This window comes from Desarmillaria tabescens (assembly GCF_030435595.1).
Source record: "Desarmillaria tabescens strain CCBAS 213 chromosome Unknown EV420scaffold_58, whole genome shotgun sequence".
NCBI lineage: Eukaryota > Fungi > Basidiomycota > Agaricomycetes > Agaricales > Physalacriaceae > Desarmillaria > Desarmillaria tabescens.
Window position 1 is genome coordinate 72842 of NW_026848357.1, and position 27350 is coordinate 100191.

At 45.8% G+C, this 27350-nt stretch overlaps 9 protein-coding genes across 9 annotated transcripts; 8 read left to right on the forward strand and 1 right to left on the reverse strand.

Moving 5' to 3' along the window:
• Positions 1–848, forward strand: EV420DRAFT_1484944 (uncharacterized protein; the record flags this gene model as incomplete). Its single annotated transcript, XM_060470138.1, has 5 exons — positions 1–59; positions 212–241; positions 300–432; positions 508–595; positions 715–848. The coding sequence occupies 5 exons, from the start codon at positions 1–3 to the stop codon at positions 846–848; spliced, it is 444 nt and encodes a 147-aa protein (XP_060324736.1).
• A 1595-nt stretch (positions 849–2443) lies between these two features.
• On the forward strand, positions 2444–3218 carry EV420DRAFT_1649206 (uncharacterized protein; the record flags this gene model as incomplete). Its single annotated transcript, XM_060478275.1, has 3 exons — positions 2444–2539; positions 2585–2994; positions 3038–3218. The coding sequence occupies 3 exons, from the start codon at positions 2444–2446 to the stop codon at positions 3216–3218; spliced, it is 687 nt and encodes a 228-aa protein (XP_060324737.1).
• Positions 3219–4290: 1072 nt separating this feature from the next.
• EV420DRAFT_1723969 (uncharacterized protein) lies at positions 4291–6285 on the forward strand (the record flags this gene model as incomplete). Its single annotated transcript, XM_060479796.1, has 2 exons — positions 4291–5188; positions 5270–6285. The coding sequence occupies 2 exons, from the start codon at positions 4291–4293 to the stop codon at positions 6283–6285; spliced, it is 1914 nt and encodes a 637-aa protein (XP_060324738.1).
• A 7582-nt stretch (positions 6286–13867) lies between these two features.
• Positions 13868–14795, forward strand: EV420DRAFT_1723970 (uncharacterized protein; the record flags this gene model as incomplete). The annotated part of the gene is made up of 4 exons (XM_060479797.1): positions 13868–13968; positions 14029–14246; positions 14296–14489; positions 14544–14795. 4 exons carry the CDS (start codon positions 13868–13870, stop codon positions 14793–14795), a joined length of 765 nt encoding a protein of 254 aa, XP_060324739.1.
• Positions 14796–15467: 672 nt separating this feature from the next.
• On the reverse strand, positions 15468–15829 carry EV420DRAFT_1576288 (uncharacterized protein; the record flags this gene model as incomplete). Its single annotated transcript, XM_060474494.1, has 2 exons — positions 15468–15650; positions 15717–15829. The coding sequence occupies 2 exons, from the start codon at positions 15827–15829 to the stop codon at positions 15497–15499; spliced, it is 267 nt and encodes an 88-aa protein (XP_060324740.1). The 3' UTR covers positions 15468–15496.
• Positions 15830–19700: 3871 nt separating this feature from the next.
• Positions 19701–20460, forward strand: EV420DRAFT_1484949 (uncharacterized protein; the record flags this gene model as incomplete). Its single annotated transcript, XM_060470139.1, has 5 exons — positions 19701–19773; positions 19824–19837; positions 19889–19951; positions 20051–20150; positions 20351–20460. The coding sequence occupies 5 exons, from the start codon at positions 19701–19703 to the stop codon at positions 20458–20460; spliced, it is 360 nt and encodes a 119-aa protein (XP_060324741.1).
• A 1665-nt stretch (positions 20461–22125) lies between these two features.
• Positions 22126–22939, forward strand: EV420DRAFT_1768551 (uncharacterized protein). The gene is made up of 2 exons (XM_060480977.1): positions 22126–22357; positions 22415–22939. The coding sequence occupies exons 1-2, from the start codon at positions 22182–22184 to the stop codon at positions 22893–22895; spliced, it is 657 nt and encodes a 218-aa protein (XP_060324742.1). The 5' UTR covers positions 22126–22181; the 3' UTR covers positions 22896–22939.
• Positions 22940–25755: 2816 nt separating this feature from the next.
• Positions 25756–26028, forward strand: EV420DRAFT_1649210 (uncharacterized protein; the record flags this gene model as incomplete). Its single annotated transcript, XM_060478276.1, has 2 exons — positions 25756–25845; positions 25891–26028. 2 exons carry the CDS (start codon positions 25756–25758, stop codon positions 26026–26028), a joined length of 228 nt encoding a protein of 75 aa, XP_060324743.1.
• EV420DRAFT_1723987 (uncharacterized protein) lies at positions 25983–27175 on the forward strand. The gene is made up of 4 exons (XM_060479798.1): positions 25983–26300; positions 26344–26536; positions 26587–26869; positions 26918–27175. Exons 1-4 carry the CDS (start codon positions 26062–26064, stop codon positions 27148–27150), a joined length of 948 nt encoding a protein of 315 aa, XP_060324744.1. The 5' UTR covers positions 25983–26061; the 3' UTR covers positions 27151–27175.
• The last annotated feature ends 175 nt before the right edge of the window (positions 27176–27350 follow it).

The window sequence follows — 27350 nt, forward strand, 5'->3', positions numbered from 1 at the left end:
ATGGCAGGTGTAAACCAGGATAGTCAAGTCTTGCCGCCGCCCACCTGCGCAATCAATGGGTTAGTGAAGGGAGGCACGACAATTGAAAGCGAGGCTCATGACAATGTCGTCTCTACGGCCTTTCTTCCTGTAAAGGCGATTCTGTGAAAAGAATTACACCTGAGTATGCAGTCATTATTGCCAATGGAATACAAACCCATGATTTGTTTAGAATGGAAATAGAGGAATTGCGGAAGGAAGAGTAAGTCCCATGCCCAACAAGATCAAAATGGAATCACTTACGAACATCACGGCTACAGGCACAATGATTGGCACTTCATGTTCACCTGTGGTGCTGCGAGAAGAATCTATGACCCCACACAGAGGAACTGTCAGGGAGTCGGCCCCGTCGTAAACGTGCCAAATTCGACGGAGATCCCTAGATGTGGGAATGTCAAAATGGATGCCTCTGACTGTGGCGCATGCCTTACCGTTGAACATTAATCCGCATCTCCCGCCTGCTGCCAGTCACCATCACCAAGTGTCGTTACGAAAGCAATGATTCCAGGGAATGTCGGCCATGTCCCGGGCGAGACAAAGACCCTGAATATTGGGTGTGAGTGCGCCGTTGTCGTGGGTTTTTTCAGTGACTCACCAGAGCGCATATGCAGGGCCTAGATACAATTCTTGAATGGGTTCTATGTCAGAAATTGAGGACTTAACTCAATTATCCAGCTATAGAGGCAGAGGAAAGGCGAGGAAACCACAGCAAAGGCAGCAAGGGTTACCCTGGAAGCAGAAAAATGAGCACATTGAGGAGAGGATGGGATGGGAAAAGTGAAACGACGCGACTGAGTGGTGAACTTTGACCTGAGAACGTCGTGGGCACGGGTTTGCGATGAGATAATACCAGATCACTCGCCTTTTTCCCCAGAACCCCTCATCACAGTGCAGCGTATTCTTTAATGATCATCTGTTCGTCGGTGAAGTTGTTGGTCCAGTGTGTGATGAATGAATGTTTCAGTACATGTAAATATCCTGATGAAATTGACACAGATGAGTTTCGTTAGGGTCTGATAATGAGTCACGAACTAAGGTGTACCGTGTAACAGCTCAGTCAGGTTCTTGGGTCCTGAATTCCTTCTCGCTCATTGTCCAACTCCTTGCCATGAAACAGACATAGTTTCTATCACAGCGCCAATTATCCTCGTATAAGATAAGTACAACCGTTGCAACTTCTGGTAATATTGTTTAATCTTGTAGCTAATGCAAACATGAGCTCTGAAACTTGGCACACTCTCTAGTACAATGCAATCCATTGAACTCTCAGACTTGACAGCCTAAGTTTGCCTTTGAATGATTCAACTTATCATTGAAAGAAGAGATGACATGGAGTGGAATATCAATGCTCTGGAAGACATCTTGGGTAATAATTTCACAAGACAGAGGACTGTGTGCACTTACAGCTTCTTTAGCTCTGCCGTCAAAACTATGGGGTGCGATCTGAAGGACCGGAGGAACCAGATGCCCTCTACACTCTGTAGCCGAGTGGTTAGACTGATTTACTGAGCGCAAATTGAACCTAGCAATTGTGAATTTTGCGAAAATATCACGAAAGCATCCAAAGAAAGTGATTCAATCTGATAAGGAGAAGATGGACAGGATGGAACACTGGATTCTGATTCATACTTGGCGAAGTATTACTAGCGTGGTGCATTTTATTTTACAGGATCATGTTTAAGGCGTTGATGCAACGACGATAGATAGATATTAGGATCTTCCCTGAAAATTGAAAGCAACAACCCAGTAATACGAGAGGAAAGGGGTACATCTGCGAGTTAAGCTAGACTACTCTGAGAAGATACATATGCTCGAATTACATAGCCGTTCAGCACCTGACATGATTCCTTTGCCTAGAATTTTTGTCCAAGATATCCCCCATGGCCCCAACACGTCTGTTCATTCGAAGTCCTTGTCGGACATGGTTTAGATGGAGAACTGAATGAGGTTTTCTCCCTATCCCTCACATGGCACTACTGCTGCAATGGATAGCTTTCATGTAGGGTTCGATTCCTCCCTGGTGCATACGCAGATAGACCCGGATCATGCTTTTGATTCGATTTTTGGCTTTGGATGCTGGTCCTGCATCATGTAAGGAAAATACATATCTCATCCCAGTCTACGGGCCTAATAGCGGGAACACACGACGGTAAAAGTTCTATTTTTATGAGACCGCTCTGGGTCGTCGGACAAGTCGAGCGAGTTGTGAAAACAGGGAGCACATACTGTATTTAGTCTGCTGCAGACCACTTCTCATACCATGAAGGGAGGGCAAGTCGTCCACAGTTGATGTTGCGACGATGCGAAGGCTATCCGCACTGACTACCCAGGAATGCCGTGGGAACGGATTAGTAACTGGCTAACTCGGCCCGTAACCACACATTCATCTTGGACTGCAACGTCCATGAATGATATCGATACACTCTACAACTTACCTGACGATGTGATGATCTACATTATCGTGTTTCTTTCTGTTCCTGATATCCTTCTCCTCCGCCAGGTGAATATTTCACAGCTAAATGATCCCAGGTGCTAATAATGACAGACATGTAAACGGTTCAATGCACTTACAAGACTACACATCGTCTGGACAAATGCATACAAACTCGATATCATCTCCAATGACTACCCCATTCCCGTCGATGACACCGATCTTGAACAGCGCACACGCCATGCCTACCGACTCGCATCTCGATGGCTTGCAGACTCGCCTATGATGCCAGCGAGCGAGACGAGTTTTACTGGCTCGCCTGTATCCGAAATCAAACTTATACCAGGCCGACAGCACAAGTGGTTGCTGATTGTATTGAAAGGAATCTGGTCGGTGTTGACGATCTGGGATATCATGCACGTGCACAAGTACTCGGAGTGGTCACCAAGAGGCGCGCTGTTCACTGGGGTGAAGCTGAACACAGATACAGAGTCTGAGGCGAGTATCACTGTGGCGTTGGATGGGTGAGTCTTTGTTGATCTGATGTCCCATCGCTAAGTTGTGTAGATCACAGAGGATCGCGCTCCTGCATCTGGACAATGATGGAATCCTGCATGAAATCTGCTCGTTCGAGATCGACCTCCAGCCCGTCACCCTCACTGGTGATATCATAGCCCTCAGCGACGAGTTCTCGACAACGCTGATCTATAATTGGAAGACGGGCGAGCGGGCCTACCTCGATGAATGAGGCGACATGCAGGTAACTGTTACTAGCTGATATAATTCTCATTTATTTATCTGTACCCATAGTACGACCACTGCATCCAAATCATCCTCGGCACACAAACCATCCTCGTCATCCGTGCACGCTCCATTAACCTCTACACTGCCCCGCCCTTGCTCCACGAACAAACACACTCTCCCGTTACCTCCCACTCCTTTGGCTGGGTCGACGGCGCGAGCGCAACACGCACTTCCATCCTCATCTGCCTCGAGAACGATGACCCCTGGGCATCAGAGCTCAACTCGTTCAAACTCTATTCCATCTCTTCCTTCCCACCAACCCTTACTAGCAAAATATCATCTCGATGCGGTGCACTTCGATGCACAGATTTCATCCTCGGAAAATGTGGTACTGCTGTATGGATACGGACCCATGATCCTGTGATGGCCTTCCCCTCCGAAGAACACTATGGGCACGAGTGTTATGGATCTCATGACTTTTCCGGTCTGTACATGAGTCAACATACGCCTACTCTCAGCCTTCTCGGTCTTGACCTCGGCCTACCGGTATTTTATCTTTCTTTCTCTTTCTTTCTCTATTCTTCTTGCCGATACTAGAATACGGTGGAACATTGTAGAATTATAATGACTCAATGCCTTACTAGTAGCATATAAATATTGTCTTTACCGTTGTATTAGGATCTCTTAAGCTAATTTTACTCATCTTCGAAGTCCACGTAACTGTGTGAACTAAGCATCTCTGATCGGTTACGCCAAGCGCTTGCCAATCAATTGCTTCCCGACTATGCCTAGCGCTTTTCGGAAACCCTGTTAGTTATGCCTAGCGCTTGCTGACGCCCTGTTAACTACGCCTAGCGCTTGTTAACACTCTTATGGATCCCTCTTGGTGGTTGGAACTCGGCTTTCGGACATCCTCGCCCTCAACTTAGGTTTTACTCGAGTATTCATTACTTCGTGTATTAGCTCAAAATACTCCGATTCTTAACATTGGTGGACACATTGGGACCACCTTGTAGAGGGAATCAAATTATCCATTATCTCCGGCTCACTTCAGCACTTCATCACGGCTACTCACAATGGATTCAAATACTACACCTGGATCCGTTTCAACAATTCATTTACCTACTTTGCAGTCTTCTCCCCCAACTCAGCATTTGCCTAGCCACTCGCTCGGCTTTCCAGATCCTCCAGCACTGCTCATGTTTCCTGTTGACCCAGCAGACATTTCCGACACTAATAGCCAGAATGTTACTTGCTTATGGCCAACCTGTGTTCCACTTTTCACGTTCACAGAACATTCACATTTGCAGGAGCGCAAGGATCGCGTTATTCAGATACTTAGGCTCAGTAGAGACCGGAAACTTGGCTATGGTCTACGAAGTGCTCGTGTACTGACACGCAACCAGTATACCAATACCTTTTCAGAAGAAACGCGCATCCTAGATCATCTTCTCACATCCGTTTTCGCCTGCACCACGTTCACGAAAGACGTTGTCTACAAGATGGATCAGAACATCTATCAGGAACTTCACACCAGGTTAACGACTCGTCGTGCAATAGCTTCTTCGTCACTCAATTCATTTGGTTATTCAGATTTTAAAGTACCTACATGGGGCATCAACACCGTGAAGGGCTTGACAGCCAATGATTTTGAGGTGTACGCTTTGCAGTATTGCATTCGCATCGAGCATTTTCTTCATATGCTCAATTATGTCCATGACTGGAATAATCTTCGGACACGCATATATCTAGACGAAAAACTCCTGGCAGCTCAGCGCAATCCTGACAGAGCCCGTGTCATGATAATGGAACATTACCTTCATGCTGTTCCTCCTGTATCACATTCCAATCCTTTCAAGTCGAAGACCTCTTTTCAGACCTCGTACTCTGACTTGAGTTGGGAGGGAGTACACTATACTGCGACAAGAGATGAGGAACAGCATCCTAGCAACTCACGGGCCACTAAAACACAAAGTCAGTTTTGTCAATGTGTGAATTCCAAAGTCAGTGAATCTCAAGATTTGTGTCTTGGTCGATATGAGAGTTTGCCTACAGTATCCCACCGAGTTCAGTTTCCTGAAGACTTAGATTTTAGAGATCCTTCCATGCACAAGAGCATTTACCAAGGATGTGCTCTTAGCAATCTTAACTCGAGTCGAGGTGGCAAGAATGGAAACCGACTTCCATCTCGTCGTGGTCCATGCAATTCACAAATTCCTGCATACCCCAGTCACTCAGAGTATACCAGCATTGGTTTTGACACCACTTTCCAAGCGATGGACGTACCTGCTTGCAAGAGTAATCCAAGCACGAGGGATAGTTGCGAGAACAAATTCATTAATACTCCAGCACTGAGTCATAACATCGGCAATCAAATCCTTCCCTATTCAACCAATAACAAGATTCGCCCCTTTCGAATTGCTTCAAATACGCCTTGCACACGCTTTTTAGAAAAGAACAAGAATTCCCGATCACCACGTAAAGTCAGACGTCACATCGACTGGCTGCAGAGACGGCTACTGCGAATAATCCATGCTACCCGCCAGGTCACGTCCACTAATGATGATCGTCAGCGTATACGGATGAGAATGAGAGAATGCATACAGCCGTTGCCTAGATTACCCATCCTGGGAAGCGAAGCAACAAAGGTTCACAGGGGAACGAATACTATTGATCTCGATGTCCTGCAAAAGACCCTTGATTCAGGCTCATATACTATGCCTGTCTCCCGAACAGAAATTCGGATGCTTTCTACACATCCTAGGGTTTGCATCAAGCAGAAGATGAAATTTTGTCTCGCCAGACATAAGATCGACTCGGAGGTCAAGAAGGATACAGCGCCGTCGACTATCAATCGGGAGTGTCAGCTGTACTGTCGGAAGGGCTGTAATTGTCGCCATCCGAAGCATCGAAGAGTACCAGGGGATATCCGAGCCAAAATATGCATTGTGATACCTGCGAAACCAAAGCCGACTGCCGGTCATAATAACCAATTTCTTGATGTATCCCTTACATCCTCGACAAACACTCCCATGATTCCTACCATGCTGGAAGCCACGGCGAATGAATGAGATTCAAAGCGACTACTCATGAAAAGTCTACAGAGTGCCGAGTTCAATGCAGCATCTTTGAAATGCATGCCAAAGAAGACGGAGTGCGATCAATTATATCGGAGTGTTCAGCTCAACACTAGTTCAAATGGCATACCCTGCCACATTTTTATCATGGGTATTGCAGTCTCTCACATCCTTCCTTTCGGAAATGCCCAAACTGGCCCTCTAACGTGTTCAATGGACGTAGCACTGACTATGGCACAAATGGAAGTTCATACAAGTATCGCTCGGCATAAACGACGCATCATTCATGCATCAGGAAGCGATCCTGAAGTCGTAAGCATATCTATAGAAGTCCTGACCAATAGAAAACGACGCCATCACGAAAGAAATCAGCGCACCGGGTCCATGAGGAAACTTGATGATCAAATTCGGGATCCAGGTATCAACATACAAGGCATGGTCGAAGTTAACATTGTCCTGGAAATTGAGGCAGAGTACTCTGACGTATGGAGGAAAGACCCAAAGCTGGGCACAGTCTCGAGGGTGAATGAACCAATGGTGGTATCGATAGCACAGCAAAAGGAAGGCCGCGGCAATCAACATCATCAATATCATTCCCATTTTGGAAACAGCTCACCGGCAACTACGAAAGCTGATTCCCCTTGCTACCGTTGCAAGATGGAGTTGTCCTCTATCCACGTGTCTCCCAAACGACATTCTGGTGAATCCTGCATTTATATTATCCTATTTCTTGAACAACACGTTATCCGAGAAACTTGTTGGCAGCAAGGAGAAGACTTACCCTGTCGCCTCGTCTATCGACTCTCTATCCTTCGTATTTCAGACATCTGCTGTTCTCTAACAGCAATAGGAAACTGGAATACAACCAGTCCTGTTCGTATTCCTGGCAAAGGGCTTTACGACATTTGTAAGGGAAGCTGAAGGATGAAACGACGATCACGCACCACACGAAAGAGTCGACGTATTAGGATAGTGCATAATCCACATCGACTTGCTATCCAAATTAAGGCGCAGACATTTCCAATTGCCATCTCCAAAGAGTTCAGCATCGCCACCGGATGCGAACTCAGCACAGCTTTCTTCCATCGCCTTCCCAGCTTCATTTTCATTCTTGCAGACAAGGAACTTGGAGAATTCCTGGACCATCGAGCTTTCCATGATTCCCAAAATTCCCGATTTCCAGCAATTCCTACTATACAACGGGATCTTATAGCCGAGCTAAGGGATCGACAGCAGCATCTCCAAAGGATTCGGTCCTCACCTCAATCGGAATTCCTTTGTCAGAGTGTTCCGGAGTCAATCAGTTTCCATAGGTTTTCAGTTTACCCCTGGGTGTCAATCATAACAGAAGTGGTAGTGATTAAAAAGGCGTCAAAACGACTACTCACAGATCATTCAGAGAGTGTCGGGTTCAGTACAGTATCACGGAAGCTCAATTGGACAGAGAAAACTGAACACGATCAACTAAATCAATGTGTTCAGCTCATCAATAGCTCAACCGACGTACCCAGTGACTGTTTCATCATGCCTATCGCAGTATCTCCCTATATCCCTTCTGGACATACAGAAACCAGCCTTCTAGCACGTTCAACAGGCCTGCTAGCACCGACTGCGCCGCTATCAGAGGTTGATATAGAAGTCTCGAGCCTTAAGCAATGCCTACATGCATTAGGAAATCAGGTGAAAGATACGGAGACCTCGAGGCAATGCCCGAAGGAGAACACAATCTCGAGCGTGAATGGAACGATGGCAGAATCGATTAGATGGCAAAATGATGGGATCATCAATATCATTCCCGTTTTGGAAATGGCACCTCCCGATTCCCGCACGAAGCCTTCCTTGATTCACTTATCATCCGAACTTCGTTTTACTTATCCAAGCATAAAGGAAGTTCTAACACACTTCAAAGGTGGTCCTTGGGTATTCATCCATATACGTGCTTGTTATTGCTCAACAAGTTTCAGTCCAACTCGATCTTCAACTCATGTAACGGCAAGAAGCCTGCCGGTAATGCCATTTTCGAAGGCAATGAACCTTGTGCTCCTATGTGAAGGATGTAGAATCGCTTTAATTTCAGGATTCATGAAGTTACGGCCACAATCAGCAGAACAATTCAAATCTATGATATTTACTTGTTCTAATTCTTTTCATTCACTTGGTGTGCGCCTCGTTTCAGCATATGTAGACTGGGGGGGCCATGTTATGGATCTCATGACTTTTCCGGTCTGTACATGAGTCAACATATGCCTACTCTCGGCCTTCTCGGTCTTGACCTCGGCCTACCGGTATTTTATCTTTCTTTCTCTTTCTTTCTCTATTCTTCTTGCCGATACTAGAATATGGTGGAACATTGTAGAATTATAATGACTCAATGCCTTACTAGTAGCATATAAATATTGTCTTTACCGTTGTATTAGGATCTCTTAAGCTAATTTTACTCATCTTCGAAGTCCACTTAACTGTGTGAACTAAGCATCTCTGATCGGTTACGCCAAGCGCTTGCCAATCAATTGCTTCCCGACTATGCCTAGCGCTTTTCGGAAACCCTGTTAGTTATGCCTAGTGCTTGCTGACGCCCTGTTAACTACGCCTAGTGCTTGTTAACACTCTTATGGATCCCTCTTGGTGGTTGGAACTCGGCTTTCGGACATCCTCGCCCTCAACTTAGGTTTTACTCGAGTATTCATTACTTCGTGTATTAGCTCAAAATATTCCGATTCTTAACAACGAGACTCTCATGGCTGCCGTATTCCCCGGCCCGCTCAACCCCACTGCTCGACCCCGCGTTCGTGAGGTATGCTCGAACCCATTGAATAACTGGACCACATTGGATTATGATGAAGAACTCGGGAGAATCACCCTCGGGTCGGGGTTTGGGAAGATTACGGTTGTCCAGTTGTAGTCATAATACATGTCCTTCGTGATGTACTGGGTGTGTGACATCCAAAAATAGGGTTCGAATCTCTTTGAAAGGGTTGAATTTTGTTGTAAGCTTTTTCTTCTTTGCGCATGAGCCTGAGCTTGATTCCACGTACGCATCATGCCTCGTGCAAGTGACCGTATTTTCATTACTAGGCTATCTGCCTTTCAACTTTGTGTCACGTGTGTGTTCTTTAAAGGTGGCTTGTTCAGACAATCCTTCATGATGTTGTGGTCTTATCATGCTAGTTATCTGAGTTTGAGTCCCGGTCGAAGGATGGTCCATAGAAATCTCTTTTTCACACCATTTTGTTCGACCTACTTAACGTATAAGAGAAGCTCTAAGCAAGAAATGGGATACTTCATCGTGACGTTGCGGTACTGTGCACGATTTATCCTGCGTTGCTTACCTGGGTTCGAGTCCCAGTCGGAGGATGAAGTTGCCTATCCAGGACCCTTTTTGGTATCATTTCGCTCGAGCTCTTATCGAACCCTCTTATCCACATTCTCGACTCTCCAGGCTCGGTTAGGGTACCACAGACATAGTCATGGCTCCTAGCAATCGGTCATGTCCTCTTGCTCAGGGTATCAGTCAGGTTCCTGCTTCGGTTTTAGTCGTACTTTCATTACAAGAACCATCTGCCTCCTTTTCGATTTACGTCTCCGTTGAAGGCACCATGAGCATCACTATAAAAGACAACCAAATAATCCTTCGTGACGTTGTGGGTCTTATCCTGTACTGCTTACCGGGGTTCGAGTCCCGGTCGAGGAATTAGCAATCCTTCAGCAATACTGTTTTTTTTTTGCATCTTGTTCGAGGTCTTATCCGAATCGTGCCTCCGTAGTTGGCATCCAAAATGGTACAGCAAACGAAATCATGGCTTTTAGTAGTCGGTCCTGTCCTCTTGCCAGGTTCTCGTTTCAGTTTGTTAACCCCCCCTAACACAATATCTATTAGGTTGTCTCGACAGTCATTTATATCATCATAAGGTCTTAGTATTGAAGGTGCTTGGAAGTAATTTTCACTGTATGTCTTTCCCGTTTCTTGTAATAATCTACGAAATGATGAGAGGAACAGTATACCGAATTTACTGCATATGCGGCGATTTTGTCTGGAGCACCACCTCCTATTTCGCAGAAAAGTCTTGTGGTCAAACTTCATCAAACATGGAAGCTTCACGAACTCCACCTCCTGGCTACGCCAGCTCTTTAGTGCCGACTAGTAAGTATCAATGAATTTGACCCCTTATCTCCCGGGGACCCCTTGAGGTCGTATTTTCCAACCGGAATTCATATCAAAGATGATCACGACGGACTTGAAGTTCACGAACCTGGTGGAAAGGAGCCTCTTTATTACCAGAGAGCACATCGCCTTCAGCCAGACGAACAGAGACTTGTCTGTGACATCATCATAACAGGCGAGGCATAGTCAATGAACTATATTATTTGCTCCATCTTGATATTGCTCCCCATGGACATTCCGCACGGGGAGAGTTCAATCTTGTCGGCATCGTTCGCCCATGTGACGGCTTCATCAGTCTCTCTAAGGACTATATATGTTGTCAAGGTCTTGTCAAATTCGCTAACATCTATCTATACCTTATCTAGGTTGATGGTGATCGAGGAAAGTGGCTCTATCAGGGGTACCTTATCGGAAATGCTTATTAGAGTTACTGTGGCTGTACGAGCTGTCGGAATCAACCAGCTCCGAACCCGTTACTTACTGTACCTGTAGTCTTCTTTTCTTTACCGTTTGCCACCATGTCGGCATACTAGGTATAAACAAGTTGCTCATTTTTGTTCCCTCCCGTGCTCGAATCTCAACAATGCTGACGGTAATTTGGCGGGAAGGTGGCTTGACACTTTGAGCCCTGTCGCTGTGCCCGGCTACCAGGGTTGCGTCACGGCGTCGATGAGTCATTTTGTTATGGGCAGTATGCTATTACCCCACAAATACAGTGGTATTTTGTCCATATTGGTCATCGGGTTATACGGTGGCAGGTGGCAGAATTTTCTTCGGACCTACAGACCAGCCTCGTTTTTCTCATCGCAATGAAATAAACAGTGGGTGTTTAATCCTTAACAGCGCGATTTTTCTGTGGATGAAGGAAGCTGTCAATGGTGTGTAGCACTTCGACGTGAGAGGATCAGCGCTGATGTGTGAACAGGGTGCTCTCATTCCTAATTTGGTAAAAAGCCATGTTATCCCCGTACATATGGCGGATACGGGTACCATATATACGGTGCCGTACCCATACCGTCAGGCCTTCGAGGAACCTTTTTACGGTACAGTTTGCGGTACGGCATCAGCACGTACAACCCATAGCGTAATACAGTTTTACAGCCGTAAATACGGGTATGTGCACAAAAGCTCAGGAACCCACAATGCGGCTCAATTTTTGACCAAATATTTGTCTGTGTGCTCATAAAGAAGTAGCCTGGACATCATTTTCTCTTAGTGCATGCTATTGAAGACTTTTTTGGCTAACAGAGCCTGGTTCTGTTTGCGGGATGACATCCATTCTCCTTGAAAACTCTTCGGCAACGCTAATTAGGCTGTATCAGTTATCGGAAGAATCATGAAAGTATGTTCTTATTCTTGATAAAAGTCAAAAGTCATAGCTTATATATATTGATTCTAGCAGTCATTCCTTGCTGAAATACCCGTAACAACCGTATGACTGTAATACGGCCATACCATACTGTCAAGCATTCCAGGCAACACCATTACGGTACGGTTACAGGTCATCTGTACCTGTCAAGTGCCCGTACACTTTACGGCCGTACCCGTATACGGATACGGTGGACATCCCTAGTTACCATTGCATGTAATGGTAACATTCAATTTTGATGAAGAGCGGCGGAGTCAGTAGAACAGCCAGTAGCAAAAGCTGAGCAAACTCTGACTGCCAATAGGCTAAAGGACCTATCTTTTTGTGACTCCCGCTCCGTCGAAGCCTAAATTCACTGCTCTCGCCAGTCTGTTTTCAATGTGGCAACTTGATGTCATGCACGACCAGCGACACTCGGACCTCGCTTATAGGACCTTAGTGAACTTTGACGAAGAGATAGGTTTTGATTTCTAGTCGAATTGCAGACATGTAATGTTGTCATTAAGAACTGAATACGGGAGGAACTGAAACGATCGAGCGATCATGACTAAAAATAGTGCTGGTTGTGTAGATCGCTCGAGTTGTAGCTCATTACAAAATGAACGTTCACAGCGCTTTGGGGCCCGAGACTACTGACATCATCTTTGAGCAGCGCGTGGAAAGAATTATTATTATTATAAGTCTCTTTCAACAAAATTAGTATACTAAAAAGGGTCTAGAATCTACTGGCAAACGGTATTCTACATCTTCTACATAATAGCTTAGTTGACATACGATGTTAGATTAAGCAGCAAGGATTAGGTTTACACTAGCAGCTAAGAGCCAAGGCAAGTGATGTGTCATTTACAGACCATTAAGGGGTAGCAGTGAGGTGTGCGATTCTATAGTATCGGGAATTTAGATTCAAGATATCTTCAGGGTAGTTGACTGGCGAAAATGCCTAAGGGATGTAGAGGGTGATGTTCAGTGTGGCGAGTCTGTCATTTTATTAATAAATGAGAGGTGATCTGCAATGATAAAATTCACTTGCCATTACAGAATAGTTATCGGCATTTCCAGGAGGGCGGGCAGTCATTAACCATGAAGAGATATGTGAAAGAAGCAGTGACAGCAAAGAGATCCAGAAGAACTTGAAGAGAGACAGGAGAACCAAAGACATAGAGTGTCAGAGATGTAAAAAGCCAGGTGAGATCATGAAACAGGAAGAAAGAGAATATTGCTCTGAAGTAGAACAGTAAGGAGCTGTGAGGATCAGCAGAATGGATGCCTTACCGAGTTCCAGAATCATTATCTTCCAGCGCAACTGTTACACAGAGATTTTGCACCCTTAATGATGGATGCTTGTCCTCCATTATCGACACAATTTGCAGGACAGCGAGACAGCATACTCCATGTGCAGGTGCACTTCGGACACTGATAAACATAGGTAGTGCACATAGAGGAATACCATTCGATGGTACGGAGGTGAAGCATCGCTACTACCTAAAAATCTACTTTTAACGAGGACTAAGATCATTGGACTCACAGATATAAGGCGCCCTGTTCTACCTTGCTTGACGCCAAAAAAAACAGAAAAGGAGAAAATGCAATATTTAGACAGCATTGGAGACAGTGATCCATTGTGGGGGTGAAGGGAAGAATGAGGTCTGAGAACACGATGCTAGTCCATAAATCATGAAGCTGGAAGAACACATACACCCAACATACACTACGACCTGGAAAGGCAATAAACTGTTGATGTAAAGCTCAAACAAGGACCCACATGGACATTCAAGGGGTGGTTCATCTCAGCCCGGCGTTGTCCATCAAGCAGGATGCTGTATATATTCAGGAACATTGATAGATTTGTTCTCCTGGATGTGAGACAGTAACAACATCTTTGAAGTGTTGTCCCTGGCCATCCCACTGACTCTGAGAACATGGAACCACGATCAAAGTTCCTCCCCATGCGATAGCACACATTTGTAAGTGTACAGATCCAGCGTTTATCTTTGCCTGATGTTGTGTAGCGTTTCTGGCAGGGGATGGCGACAATGATAGTGAACATGTCATTGTTCGAGATGGGCATGTTCTGCACGTATTCGCTCCAAAACGGCACATTGTGGGGCAACATAAGTCAGAGCATGAGCTTGAAGTCCACCACTTCGTTGGCTTAATTGTAAGTCAATGATCAAAGATGTTGCTTTGTATTCTGACGATATCACAGGAAACTCTTATCAGCACCATTGATTTCGAGCAAAGCTCAACGGTTTTCTTGGTCCTTCGAAGGAATGGACATTGTCTGGTACCGACACCATTACGACCCACAACCTTTTAAAGTTACTCATCCGACCTGGGAGCGCCTTATCGATGAGCGTGAAATTGAAATTACCGAGTGGATATATGACATGAATCGGAGAGGAAGGTGGAACAACACAGACGTCGGTCAGTTGGACATTATTTTGTGACTACAACTGCTGAAGACTCTTTGTAGAAATCTGGTATGGGCACGAAGATCGCTATCTGAGGTTCGTGCAGAGGACCATAGTCTCCCTTGATGCTTTGCGGCAGCGTAACTTGGACCTACATTTCAAGGTACTAGGCCATCTAGTTCGTGATGACGAAGTTGTTGGAATTGTCATGGAACCAAAGGGTGGCCGTTATGTTGAGTTTCGTGACCGTGCATTGGTATGCATGCGCTTGTCAGCATTGCAATGCATATTGATAAAAGGTTTATTCAAGGCGTACAACATATTTCAAGAGCTACAGAAGGACAATTTACTCATAGGCTTCCCTCAGTTCAGCTTCTCCAATATGAAAATTTCTGACGGCAAAGTGCACTTTGAGACCAGGACTCTTCAGCTCCTGAGAGACCTCTCTTACGAACATGATCCAGAGCGATTGGCGCACACCAGAAAAAATCACTGGGATTCTCTAGACCCGATGATGGATATACTCGAGTCTTTAATGCGAGTACGCAATCAAAATCCTTAGACAATTAAGAACGTCATCCAAGAAAGGGTTGACCATTGTTTATTGGCATACATCCCCTTTCCCGAGTGACCACTCCTCCTTGATATTCATTTAAGCATCAATCATCACTCAGGCATTATTTGAAACTGGCATCGTTGAGCAACCACCCGAAAGACACGGTTACCCCTCCCTAGTAAATGCGAGGAGCATTGGGATACTGAGCGTGGCAGCGATAAAGATGTGGCCAGTGTATTTATCAACGCAGTGACACTTGCCCGTACTTCCCGGCACCGACAAGAACACCAGTACGAGCCTTATCGGCTTTCGAATACACGGTATTCGTTGGGGTGGTCTGATTCCAGTGATGCTACATCAATATCTGAGGATGACTCCTTACATGGAGGATCCGACGTCCTTGCCTACTTCATGACTTCATGATCTTACACCTATTTCTTCATATGTTCTTTCTTGGCATAGATGAGTTTGCATCATATTACTTCCTCTTTTGTAGCCTATATTGTATATTGTTGATCATCCTCGTTGTCCTGTGCTTATGATTTCAAACTTGACATTGCTACGCACACATGTTGCTCTATTCTGCAGGTCTAGTCTTCGACTATGCTCAAAATGCTATTAGGTTCTGTTGTGTAAGAACTCGCGGTTCACAGGTAAGCACAAAGGAACTAATGTTCACGGCAATCGCGCTAGCGATGCCCTACTAACTACACAGCTTTTATACTACCAGAATATGTAGAATGTACTAGAATAAATGAGTAACGTATCACTAATAAAGTGAGTAAGCATCCCGGGGAATATGGGGAGAACGAGCGAGAATATTCATGCAAGCTCACTCTTCTAAAAATAGCAATCCATATTCTAACATCTGTGACATCAGATATCTCGGGGGACGGGCACACCGCCCGTTGAAACTTCTTTGGTCACCGGAATACAGCATCTCGAAGCAGTCTCTTTCTCAGCTCGGTTGCTAAAATGATCATGACCTGTGACAACCACGTGGAGGCGAGGAACGATGGTATCTGCGGGCGGAACCCCATCTTAAATCGGAGTTTCTGTTCATTATTAAAGGTGCTGTACGCACGAAAGAAAACGCGAAAATGGACCGTGGGTGACACACCCACGGGTGCGTATTTTTGCCGAATTCAGACAACTGTGGAGCCTTGTTCTCATGTTCGGTCATCCGCCCCTCGGATATTGGACCTTGAATCGACCGCCTCGTCATGTAACAGTATAGATTATCAGTGAGGGCATGAACAGCACGCATACTTTGTCGATTTATGTTGTGTGTAACGATATTCATGATCGTTAGGGATGCAAATATACGGCATAGCCCTTATCGAGATAGGTGCGTTCATTGCTCAACAACTCTGGTCACCACCTGGCTATTGACAGTTGTAAATTAATAGAAGAGTCCAAATGATAATTGCACTGGGAAGCGAATATGATGTGTCTTAAGAGCGTCTTTCCAGACCAAAACAAGCTTATTTGGATTTCCATCCGACTTGCTATGATTACTCTATACCCTGTCGATACATGTCAGAGCTTGTTCTAACAGCTTACTCGACTCGTTTTGTCACATAAATGTAGGTAGGATCCGTGACTCGTCTTTCATTACCGACTTTTTCCCAGGAGATCTGAACAGCTTATAGCTAGACAAATCGCCTGCTGGCTTACATCTGTTTCTCGGAAGAACCGCCTCCCCATCTCCATGATTGCTTTAGTATACACCACGGCAGTAACATGTCCTGGATCCAGTGTTGTAGGGTCACCACACCCAACAGGGGGTGATTCCAGCAGCGATGATGTGTCTGGCTCCTGAGAATCTGGAGTTGAAGTCGCAGACTTGGCCAAATGGACGCCGAGTGCATAGTGCCTATGTGTGAATTACCTTTATACATTCAGGATTGCCACTCTTTATTCATGCCAATGACCAGTCCCAACATCTATTTTTTATCGGCTGGGTTCGTCTTTTCATCATTCAAGTAATTTGTGCTTGGACTCCACTTGTCGCGTAGCTTCATGCTATCCTGAGTCCCAGTTCTCCTGGCGCTACTTGTAGAATAAGATCACACTGTATAATTCTCTCATCAATATCTGTGTTTCGATGCTGAGATCTAGATCTACACTGTCGCTGAATCTAAAAATTTGGTTGCTATGAATTTTGGCGGATCAAATTTTCTCAGACTGGGCCTGCACTTGTTACAGTGTACCTGGGACCCGAGTGAGAGTCTGAATTTCTGTGAGTCCCGGGGGCTGATCTCGGTCATAATGTTAGCTGCTTCCGACTCATCGGAAATAGTAGTTGATGTCGTAAGACACATCAAACAGGCGATTTCCTAACACCTCGAGGTCATCGAAGCACAACGCCGTTTCAGTGGGGTCAACCCTTCAAGATCACTTTCAGGATGCGTCAAGTCTGAAAAAGCACTGATACCTTTCACATCTGTCAAAGGAACAGAGTAACGAGGAATGGCTTACCATTGCAGCATTGGCGAGAATGATGCCATGGTCCTTGCGGCAGTCATGACCCTGCTTTTGGCTGAGACTAATCCGATTTACACAAAGGAGTATCTTCTCTCGAATCCGACGTCGTTTAGATATCTTGGCAACCCTACATTTTATTTTTTTGCTCTCGGTTTCTCCTTCCTGGCCTGAGCAAGTTCATTTCAGGTAAGGCTGACACCACAAGAACAGAAGTGGCACAGTACTTATTCATCTTCGCGCAACATCCACGGGCCACACCTCGTAGGTGGTGGAATGATATCAACGTGTATTGGATAGCAACCTGATGTGATAGCAAATTAATCCGATGACAATTCATGTATATGTCCAATTTTGCGAGAGTCATGAGATGCGACTCGCAGACTCGGAGTAGCAAGGACTTGGTCGCAGCGAAATAATTAATATATATGGAGATGCATATACTCGCCGGTTCTTGGGTATTTCTTCTTCTCCATGTGAAAGTCCTCGAAAGGAGAACAAGAGTCCATCCAGAATGAGAAAGTCGATATCTCTGAAATGCGGCCAAATTCCAATCCCTGCTTTCCCTTCAGACTCATCGGTTCAGGCCGATCTCATGGGAAGGAGCGTGGTTGGCGGTAAGGGTACACGTCCGTTCCCTGAAGCGCGATAGTATCTCTTCCGGTCGCTCAAAACAATCCTCAGATGTTCTCGGAAGTCAATTTTGATGATGAATACCCGTGGACCTACACAAACTGGAGATAAAAACATATGGTTTCCAATGAGGAGAGAGTGGCGATGAACGAAAGGGAGACCGAGGAGATGGACGGCACCTCCAACGCGGCGGCTGGCAGAGGGTAAGAGTCTTCGTGTATGGTATTTTTAGCTTGGTCAAGGGGCTGGATTTGGGTGGTACAATCAGCCATGCGTAAGGTAGATGAATCTAACGAGTAACGATGGCCTGAACAATGTTGATGAACAGCCTTAAAAATCCAGATCGGAAGAATGCATGGGATCCTGCATTTATGGTGAGAGTTGGAATGTCGGGTAGATCAGTCATCAATTGAAGACTTTTGCAGGAGCAATTCCTTGAAATATTGCACGACAAGAGAGGGTGGAAGAATTGGAAATTGACATCTGTACCTCACATGAGCATTTGATTGGTGTTATTTCATAATTCCGGTCTTTGCTTGTTTCCCTCACTGAGCGGAGACGCGCGATCCCCTTCTTCCTCAGATTGTAGCTCCAAGTTGGCAAGAAGGACATCTGATCGAGATAAAATCAATCTAGTGATGTGAGCTATATTGGTACGCTTCTGGCAACATGATAACTGATTTTATTTTTAGATTACTTAACGCTCCCCAGCATTTATTCAAGACCAGCATAAAACATGGAACATCCTTCCCCAAGATGATAAACATCAACCGGATCTTGTCACAGAGCTATATATCGACGTTCCTTTTCACGTTCCTTGGTCCTCGCAGGTGTATATCCTCGTGACGAAGAATCATCACGTTGTAGGTGGTATAGGAAGGGACGAAGGGACAGGGTCAATAGTGATGAGGTTAATGCTCTGTTTGATTGAGTGGGCTTGATGGATGACGCGATGATGGCGAAGAAAAATGACTACGCCAGGTAAGACTCCCCCCGCTTCCCGGCATGCGCCACTGACAGTGAGAACCCAGACGCGCAAATGTTTCCACATGCTCACAGGACTCTACATCATATGGACGAACGCTTCCAAACTCGACATCCTCTCCAACGACTAACCGTATTCCTGCGATGAAGCCGATCTCGAGCACCACACGTGCCATGCCTACCGATCCACCCCCCCCCCCCCCCCGCTGGCTCTCCTCTCCCTGAGACTATCTTCACCATAATCCCCATATTCCAATTCTACCGTCTTCTAGCTGTTTCTAAGAGAAATCTGGTCTGTCCTCATGGTCTGCGTTATCAGACGTGGATACCAATCCTCAGAGTGGTTCCGGAGAAGCACGTTGTTCACTCAACACAGAACCTAAATATCTTGGATGGATGTCAACGACGGCTAACTTATGTAGGCTATACTCCTGCATCTGGACGACAACGGGAACCCTGGATGAAATCCACTCCATCAACTTTGACCTGCGCCCAGTCAACCTCACAGCCGACGACTTAGCTCCCAGCGACAACCCCTCCAAAATGTTGTCCTACATCTGAAAGGCCTGTGAAAATGGCTACCTCGATGAAGGAGATGATACGCAGGTACCTATCCTCCACCGAGTCCGCTGAGTACGTCATTGGTATATGATCCCTGCTTACTGAATGCGAACAGCTCACAAGGCTACATGAACGCATCCACGCTTTGGTGTTCGTTCTGCTGACTACCCAGTATACGGTCTCCAACTACTCTAGATTCTCCGACTCGCTTGCTGTCGAGGACAGGGACGGCATCCACAACTGGATGCTATGCGTACGAGGTCAACCCTGACGGTCTGGGATATTGCGTGGACTAGTCGAGTGTGGCGGTATCGTTGCATGGGTAAGCACTCTTTGCTCTGATGAACAACGGATAACTTATTTAGGTTTCAGGTAACTCGGGGATTGTATTTCGACAACTTGTGAACTATGCACAAAATCCACTATAACAACTACAGTATCTGGCCTCGCCGTCGACATCCTTGGGAGACCAGCACGCGCGAGGCTTAAGCGATGTGCAGGTAAGCATACTCTAGCTCTTCTAATCACGCTTAATCATATCTTGTGCCCACAGTACGACCGCTACATCCAAGCCATCTTCACCGCACACACCATCCTAGCCCTCTGAATGCGCCTCCATCAACCTCTACGCTGCGCTCTCCCTGACCAGTCGTCTTTGCCCCGACCTCCACGTCTACGATACCCCACCACTTCGATGGCGTCAGTGCTCCTTCATCCGCACCCAATGGCGCTCTCTCCATCCTCATCTAGTCCGAGAATGACAACACTGGAGCCTCTCGTGCGAGCTCTAAATTATCCCGTCATGCATTATGAATGAACATGCCTGCCTATACACCCTCCTCCAGCAAGACAGTATCCCGTTGTCCTGCGCTCTAATACCCTGATATTGTTCTTGGCAGGTAGAGAACGGCAGTATGCATCCATTCACACATTCGTGCCATGGGAGGAGCATGACAGCGGCAAAGCACCAATCGCAGTCCTATTCCCGGGTCAACTCATGGCGGCGTGAAGAACTTGGAAGGGTCTGGGTTTTATATACCCTTCGTGGTGTATTGGCTACGTCGCTTCCACTACCATATATCAGGGGTTCGAATCCCTTCCAAAGGAGTCTTGTATCTTGCGGATTTTTTTTTTCTTCCTGCGCAGAAATAAAAGTCGAGCGTTACCATGTTGGAGGCGATCTCGCTTCTGTTATACTCATCCTGTTTCTGGCCTTTTGGCTTCTTCAAGGAGTTCCTACGTACGCTATTCAGGTTCCCATTCACTCTTTCATCCCAGGTACATGTAGCTCAATATGTACTCCAGCTTTCCGTGGTTCAATTCCACAGAGGGCTATCCCCAGATATTCGCATCCTTTTTTTTAGGAGGGTGAACAGTCTGATTCCGAGATAGAGAAAGACAAGCAAGCATTTCCACTCAATTCTGGTGGGTAGGTGAGATTCGGGAATGGTATCCATGCCGGGATCAGTAGTAGATCGTCGCCAGAATTAGGGCCGCAGGATTAACTACTGCGCTCAAGCTTCTGACATGCAACGTTCATACGACTGTCGGTTATCGCTCAGGGAAAAGTTTGATTTTGATATTGTATACTGTGTCGACAAAGTCTCATTCAGCGGTACAGGTCCCTCGGCATCCTACGATACTTACCTGGGAAGAAGAGTGATTTGTAAACTTGATCATGATGTGAGTAATAAAACGGAAGCTACTGTCATTACATATCTCTGCTGGGATTTGAACCCAAGGCATAACTTGTATCCACTACGCCACGAAGGCGTCCTGCAGCTAAATCTTACCAGACTCTGACTTGCCTACCAAAAGTCAGACAGGTATTAATTGCGGACAGCAGGGAAGAAGAAAAAACACGCATAACATCGAAATTCTCATCCTTCAAGTTGAATGTAATGTACCAAGTAGACATACCCACCATCAGGATCCAAAGATCAGACATTAATAATATTATACTAGTAGACGATGTGTATTGTAATAAGTACTCTAATCACAGCAGAGTATAATTGATTATCCTGCCTATGATCAATTATATACTGCAGCCTGAGCATTGGGCCCCTCCTTGTGTGCTGCAGGCAGCTCAGAAGATGTCTATCATAATGGAATCGTAGTTTTGAAATTGGGTGCATGTACCTTGTGTCTCAATAGTACCCACAATGTGCCACATATAATGGCCATTTATGTGGTTACATTCTGCACCCATGTTGAACATCATCTAGACCCAGGAACATGTCATTGCCTTTGGAATCCCATCACGTATACTGAGCGACATGTCAGGGACTCGGAGACATTTTATCTTCAAGCTATACATTCGTGGGCCAGAAAGATCTATGCCAAGCCATAAACTCATCGACCACTGACTGTATCTATCATCACCATGGCTGCTGGCACTGCTATCGCAGTTATCCACTGGACACGGGTATTTCTTCATCTATTCAGCTCTGCAGATATGTGTACACAAGCAGTGGAAGAATCATGTGAACCGCTCGATCCATCATCACTATAACTTGATGGCAACACGGTCGATCTGTCAAGGAAGACTTCACTTGATGTTTCATCGTTTAGCGCAGTCCTCAGTGTCGCATCCTTTGATTGACTGATGATACATGCTAGAAGATGTCAAAATCTCCAATCGGTCGCTTTGAATAGCCATTCTTATAGTGAACATCTTTCTTTCAGTTCGTTACTCCCCTCTTCCTCGTCTTTGACACACCCTCCTCATCAATGGCGAGTGACCGGAACAATTCTCAACTATTTGCCAACCCGGAAAATGTTCTGCAGCGCCATGGGTACTGCAATCCTCCCTTCTATCCCGATGAAATCCATGCATCTTGCGCCATGGAAGAGCTTCGACTATACATCGTCAAAAAAGGCATCAAGCCCGGCATTTACACTTCCTGGTGAGATACTTCGTTCTTTGATGCTGGGTGCCCATATCTCAAAAGGTTCTCTTTCAGGGAGTCTTGCCAGGAGCAAATCGACACATATCGCTTCCGGCCTGAATTCTACCGATGCAAGGATTGGAATGCATGCATCAAGACATGGCAGAAGGACTGCTGCCCTGGACCCCACTCCCACCCACCACCTGTCCCCCTGCTCGACAGCTATGCAAGATGGAATAATTGGGCAGCCAGGAAGCGGGGTGGATGTCAACATCGTACTATGTCTTCAGAGCCAGATGTACCTCACGCCCCGGATGCTGCACCTTCCAACAACACTCTTCCACCAGTGGATATCACATGGCCTTCGACTCCAGATGCCAATCCACAGGCTCCATCCTCCCCCTCTCCGGGTCATACTGGCTTGAGCACTCCAGGTGCTAGCAGCAGTAGCTCCGTCGCCAGCAGCTCTAAGACCGGGAAAGAGGATTTTTGTGTGGTTGGCTGCATAGCTACATGGTCGTGTGGAACATGGCTGTGTGGTCGTCAGCGTGGTTGACACATCATAGGTACAATCAAATGTCCATAGAACATGGCCTCGACACGTTAGCCTAGCGAATACTCCAGATTAGTACAACCGCCACTCCTGAACAATTTTGGTATCATTAACATCATTTTTGTTGAATTAAATAATTTCTTGAGCATTTCAATGGTATGAAAAGGTCGCAAAGGTCATTTGTTAAGCAAAAATTGGTGAGATACACGAAGTGGGGTTATTCACTTTATACTTCCCAGTGGATGCGATGGTAACAGGCTTTATAACGCAGTGACCCGAGACCATGTGTCCATCATTGCGTGCTGAGCGGAATCAAAATCACAGACCTGGAGTCGGACTCATACTCCCAAGAATGGCAGTGCTCATCGTGGAATAATTCAGCACGAATGTAAAAAAAGGGAAAGGCACTATTATCTGTGCACCCTATGCGACAGGAGAGTGGAGAAGGTAAACAATCGAATCAAAACGTGGGAAAGACCGAAACAGACTTAGATTACTGGTGGCTGTGCCCAATGATCTTCTTCGACCCGTTTCTCGTTCGACAATCAATGGAACAAGCAGACCTTGCATACGAATAAACACCGATGAGGATACAACCTGGGAGGACATCCATCCTTCTCCTCTGCATGGTGAGGCGATTTCTAATCCTAAGATCCTGGTTAACTAAGATTACAGACGTGTAAATGGGTCAATCCACTCACAACAGATAGATAAAGGCGTTCAGGCTCAAAATCCTCTGCGATGAGTATTCCAACTACATCTGTCACTGGCACCTCTTACATTCCCTCTCTTGTGGATTTCAATTTGAAACAAAAAGATGATTTAGCTTCATGTAGTCGTAAGGGACAAGAAGTATGGGGTTGTCTGAAGGTATTCTGATTAGTAGTTGGTGGAGCATTTACTGGCGTGGTACGTTCTAGTATACAGGATCGCGTTCAGGACACCAATTCAATGTCACCCTTCCTAGAAAATTGGGAGTAACAACCAGAGGAATCTGAGGGAAAGGACGGAACTCTGTGTGCATCTGCTGGTCCAACTAGACTAAGTACTTTGCGAAAAATGGGTGCGTGTGCTTAAATTACATGGACGTAAAGAACCTGATATGATTACTTTGCCTGGGACTTTTGTTCGATATATCCCCATCACGTACTTTAAAACTGAGATGCGCCAAGAGATGAACGCGCATGAGTAACTTCGAAGGCGAATGATGCTTACAACAAGGATGACATGCCAGAAGCTTAGTGCTGTCCACGATCTGTTCAGCTTCTTTTTTTCGCTTCGTATTTCCAACCTTCACGCTCACATTCGAGAAGATCAACCCTTCCAATCTTACCCTCCGATTTCTCATGGAAAGGTATTTTAGACCCAGCTCCGAGATATACTTAAAGATTGAATCCGTCTATTAATATTCATCGCAGGGGCTCGCTACGTATTCCATGACTGCTGAATTTTCCAAAATGTACGAATCTATATCCATTGGTGCTCTCTGCGCCTCTTTGCACATATCCATGAGTTCTAAGCTATTTGGTGTTCACAGTTTCCCAGCCATTCAGGCGCGGTTACCATCCTAGGCCAGGCAATTCTATCATAAATTCTACCCCATCCTATTTCTGCAGAGTCAAGTTCCTCGTCAGTCACTCTGTTTATTATTACTAATACTTGCGTTCCCTGCAGGTTTTTGCCATATGGTAATCTATTTGTATTCTATCGTCAGCACTTTTTCCAGCTTATGTTTGCAGGTTCCTCGATATATACCATCCCACGTTCTGCTTCATTGACATTGAAAGGACCGATGGTGAGGCTGGAATATCCCCACAATATCGCGGTAAGGCATACCCCAAAAATCGACTTTATTCCAAAAACGTAGAAACCCTGTGGTTCACCTGATACCTATGTTCAGCTTCCGTCTTTCTGATGATATTTACAGGCTCTCTTAACGTTCCCTTTCCTCCCATCTCACAATATACACCCATTGTATTGAACATATGCTTCTTTGCCCATAAGATATTTATCCGTACATCTGGTCCCATAGATTTATCACCCTTTAGTTAGCCGACAAAATCTTAACTCTTGGAGTAAGACCTGCTTTTTTTCATGAGTAATGAATCGATATCCCTCACACGGCACAATGGTAAACTTTTAAGTAGGGCTCGATTCACCCCTGGTGCATTTTATGCTATTTCCTTGATTTTTGGCTTTGGACACTGGTGAATGGTGCCCGCACAGCAATAGTGAGCCGGTGTGATAAAGTTTCAGCGAGGGAGGCATGTTAGAAGAACATATACTATTTGGCTCCGGACCAGAGCTGACGTTCGACCATTTTTACTAGATCGCCTTGAGATACAATTCTGTTGGTAGTCGAGTGAAGCGTGAAAGAAGGGAGCGTATACATTCATTTAATTGAGTTCTCGTACCATAGGAGCTATTGAGGTACTTAGTGGTAAGTTCTCTTGCCACGGTTTGAGCTCGCATAAGAAGCTTTTTATGCTGCAAGCCACGGAAGCCACATTGTTTATTTTCTCATCTAAATAAAAGAGGAAGATCTTATCTGCGTGCGCGGTCAAGCATGAATCTGTTGTTTGGAAAGCTGTGAGAAAGGGCTGGTAATCGTTTAGTATGAACATGGGCTGGGCACCTATGATGTCGCTGTTCTTTTTTTCAAAAGAGTGAAGCAAGGGTGAGTCGCACACAACATCGGTCTCCACGGTGCGACTATTGCAGTACCGACCATTGGTTCTTTCCTCGGTGGGTGTAGCAGGAAGAAATCAGAATTTCCGGAAATGCCGTAGGCAAGTGGTGGGAATGGCTTAGTCACTGGTTTATTCAGCCCGTAACCGCACAGTTACCTTGGACTGCAACGTCCATGAATGACACACCATACAACTTACCTGATGATGTACTGATCTACATTATCGTGTTTCTTCCCGTTCCTGACATCATCCTCCTCCGACAAGTGAGTATTTCCTGACCCAATGATCCTAGCTGCTAATAATGACAGACATGCAAATGGTTCAACGCGCTCACAAGATTACACATCATCTGGACAAACGCATTCAAACTCAATATCCTCTCCAATGACTACCCCACTCCCATCGATGACACAGATCTTGAGCAACACATGCTTCACACATACTGACTCACTTCTCGATGGCTTGCAGACTCTCCTCTGATGCCGACGAGTGAGACAAGTTTCACCGGGTCGCCTGTATCCGAAGTCAAATTCATACCAGGCCGACAGCACAAGTGGTTGCTGACCGTATTGAAAGGAATCTGGTTGGTACTGACAATATGGGATATCGCGTGGGGGCACAAGTCCTCAGAGTGGTCGCCAAGAGGCGCACTGTTCACTGGGGTGAAGCTGAACGTGGATACAGAGTCCGAGACTAGTATGGCTGTGGCGTTGGATGGGTGAGTGCTTGTTGTTCTGATGTCCCATCGCTAACTTGTGTAGATCACAGAGGATCGTGCTCCTGCATCTGGACAACGATGGAAGGCTGCATGAAATTCGCTCCTTCGACATCGACTTCAGGCCTGTCACCCTGACTGGTGATATCGTAGCCCTCAGTGACAACTTCTCCAAGACATTGATCTACAACTGGAAGAATAACGAACAGGCCTACCTGGATGAAGGAGGTGACATGCAGGTAACCATTGCTAGCTGATCTAATTCTTGCTTATTCATCTGTGCTCACAGTATGACCACTGTATCCAAATCGTCTTCACCTCTCCAAACATTCTCGTCATCTGTGCACGCTCCATCAACCTGTACTTTAACATACCCTTCCTACATGGGCAAACACACTCTCCCATTGCCTCCCACTCCTTCGGCTGGGTCGATGGCACCAGTGCAACACCAACCTCCATCCTCATCCGTTCTGAGAGCGATAACCCCTGGACATCAGAGCTTAACTCGTTCGAACTCTATTCCCTTTCTTCCTTCCTGCCAACCCTCACCAGCAAAATATCCTCCTGGCACGGTGCTCTTTGATGCACAGACGTCATCCTTGGGAAACGTGGAACCGCAGTATGGATACGCCCCCATGATCATGCGATGGTCTCCCACTGGGAAGAACACGGTGGCTGTGAGACGCTCATGGTGGCCATATTCCCAAGCCCGCTTAACCCCACTGCTCAACCCTGTGTTCACGAGGTGTGCTCGAACCCGTTGAATAACTGGATGGCGTTGGATTACAACAAAGAACTCGGGAGAATCGCCCTTGGGTCGGGGTTTGGGAAGATTACGATTGTCCAGTTGTAGTCAAAATACGTGTCCTTCATGACGTGCTGGATACGCTAACAAAACTAGGGTTCGGATCTGTTTGGAAGGGTTAAATTTTATTGTAATCTTTTTCTTCCTTGCACATGAGCCTAAGCTTGATTCTGCATACTCATTCTTCGTGCAAGTGACCGAAAATTTGAAAGGCAAATAGCCTAGTAATGAAAATACGATCTCTATAG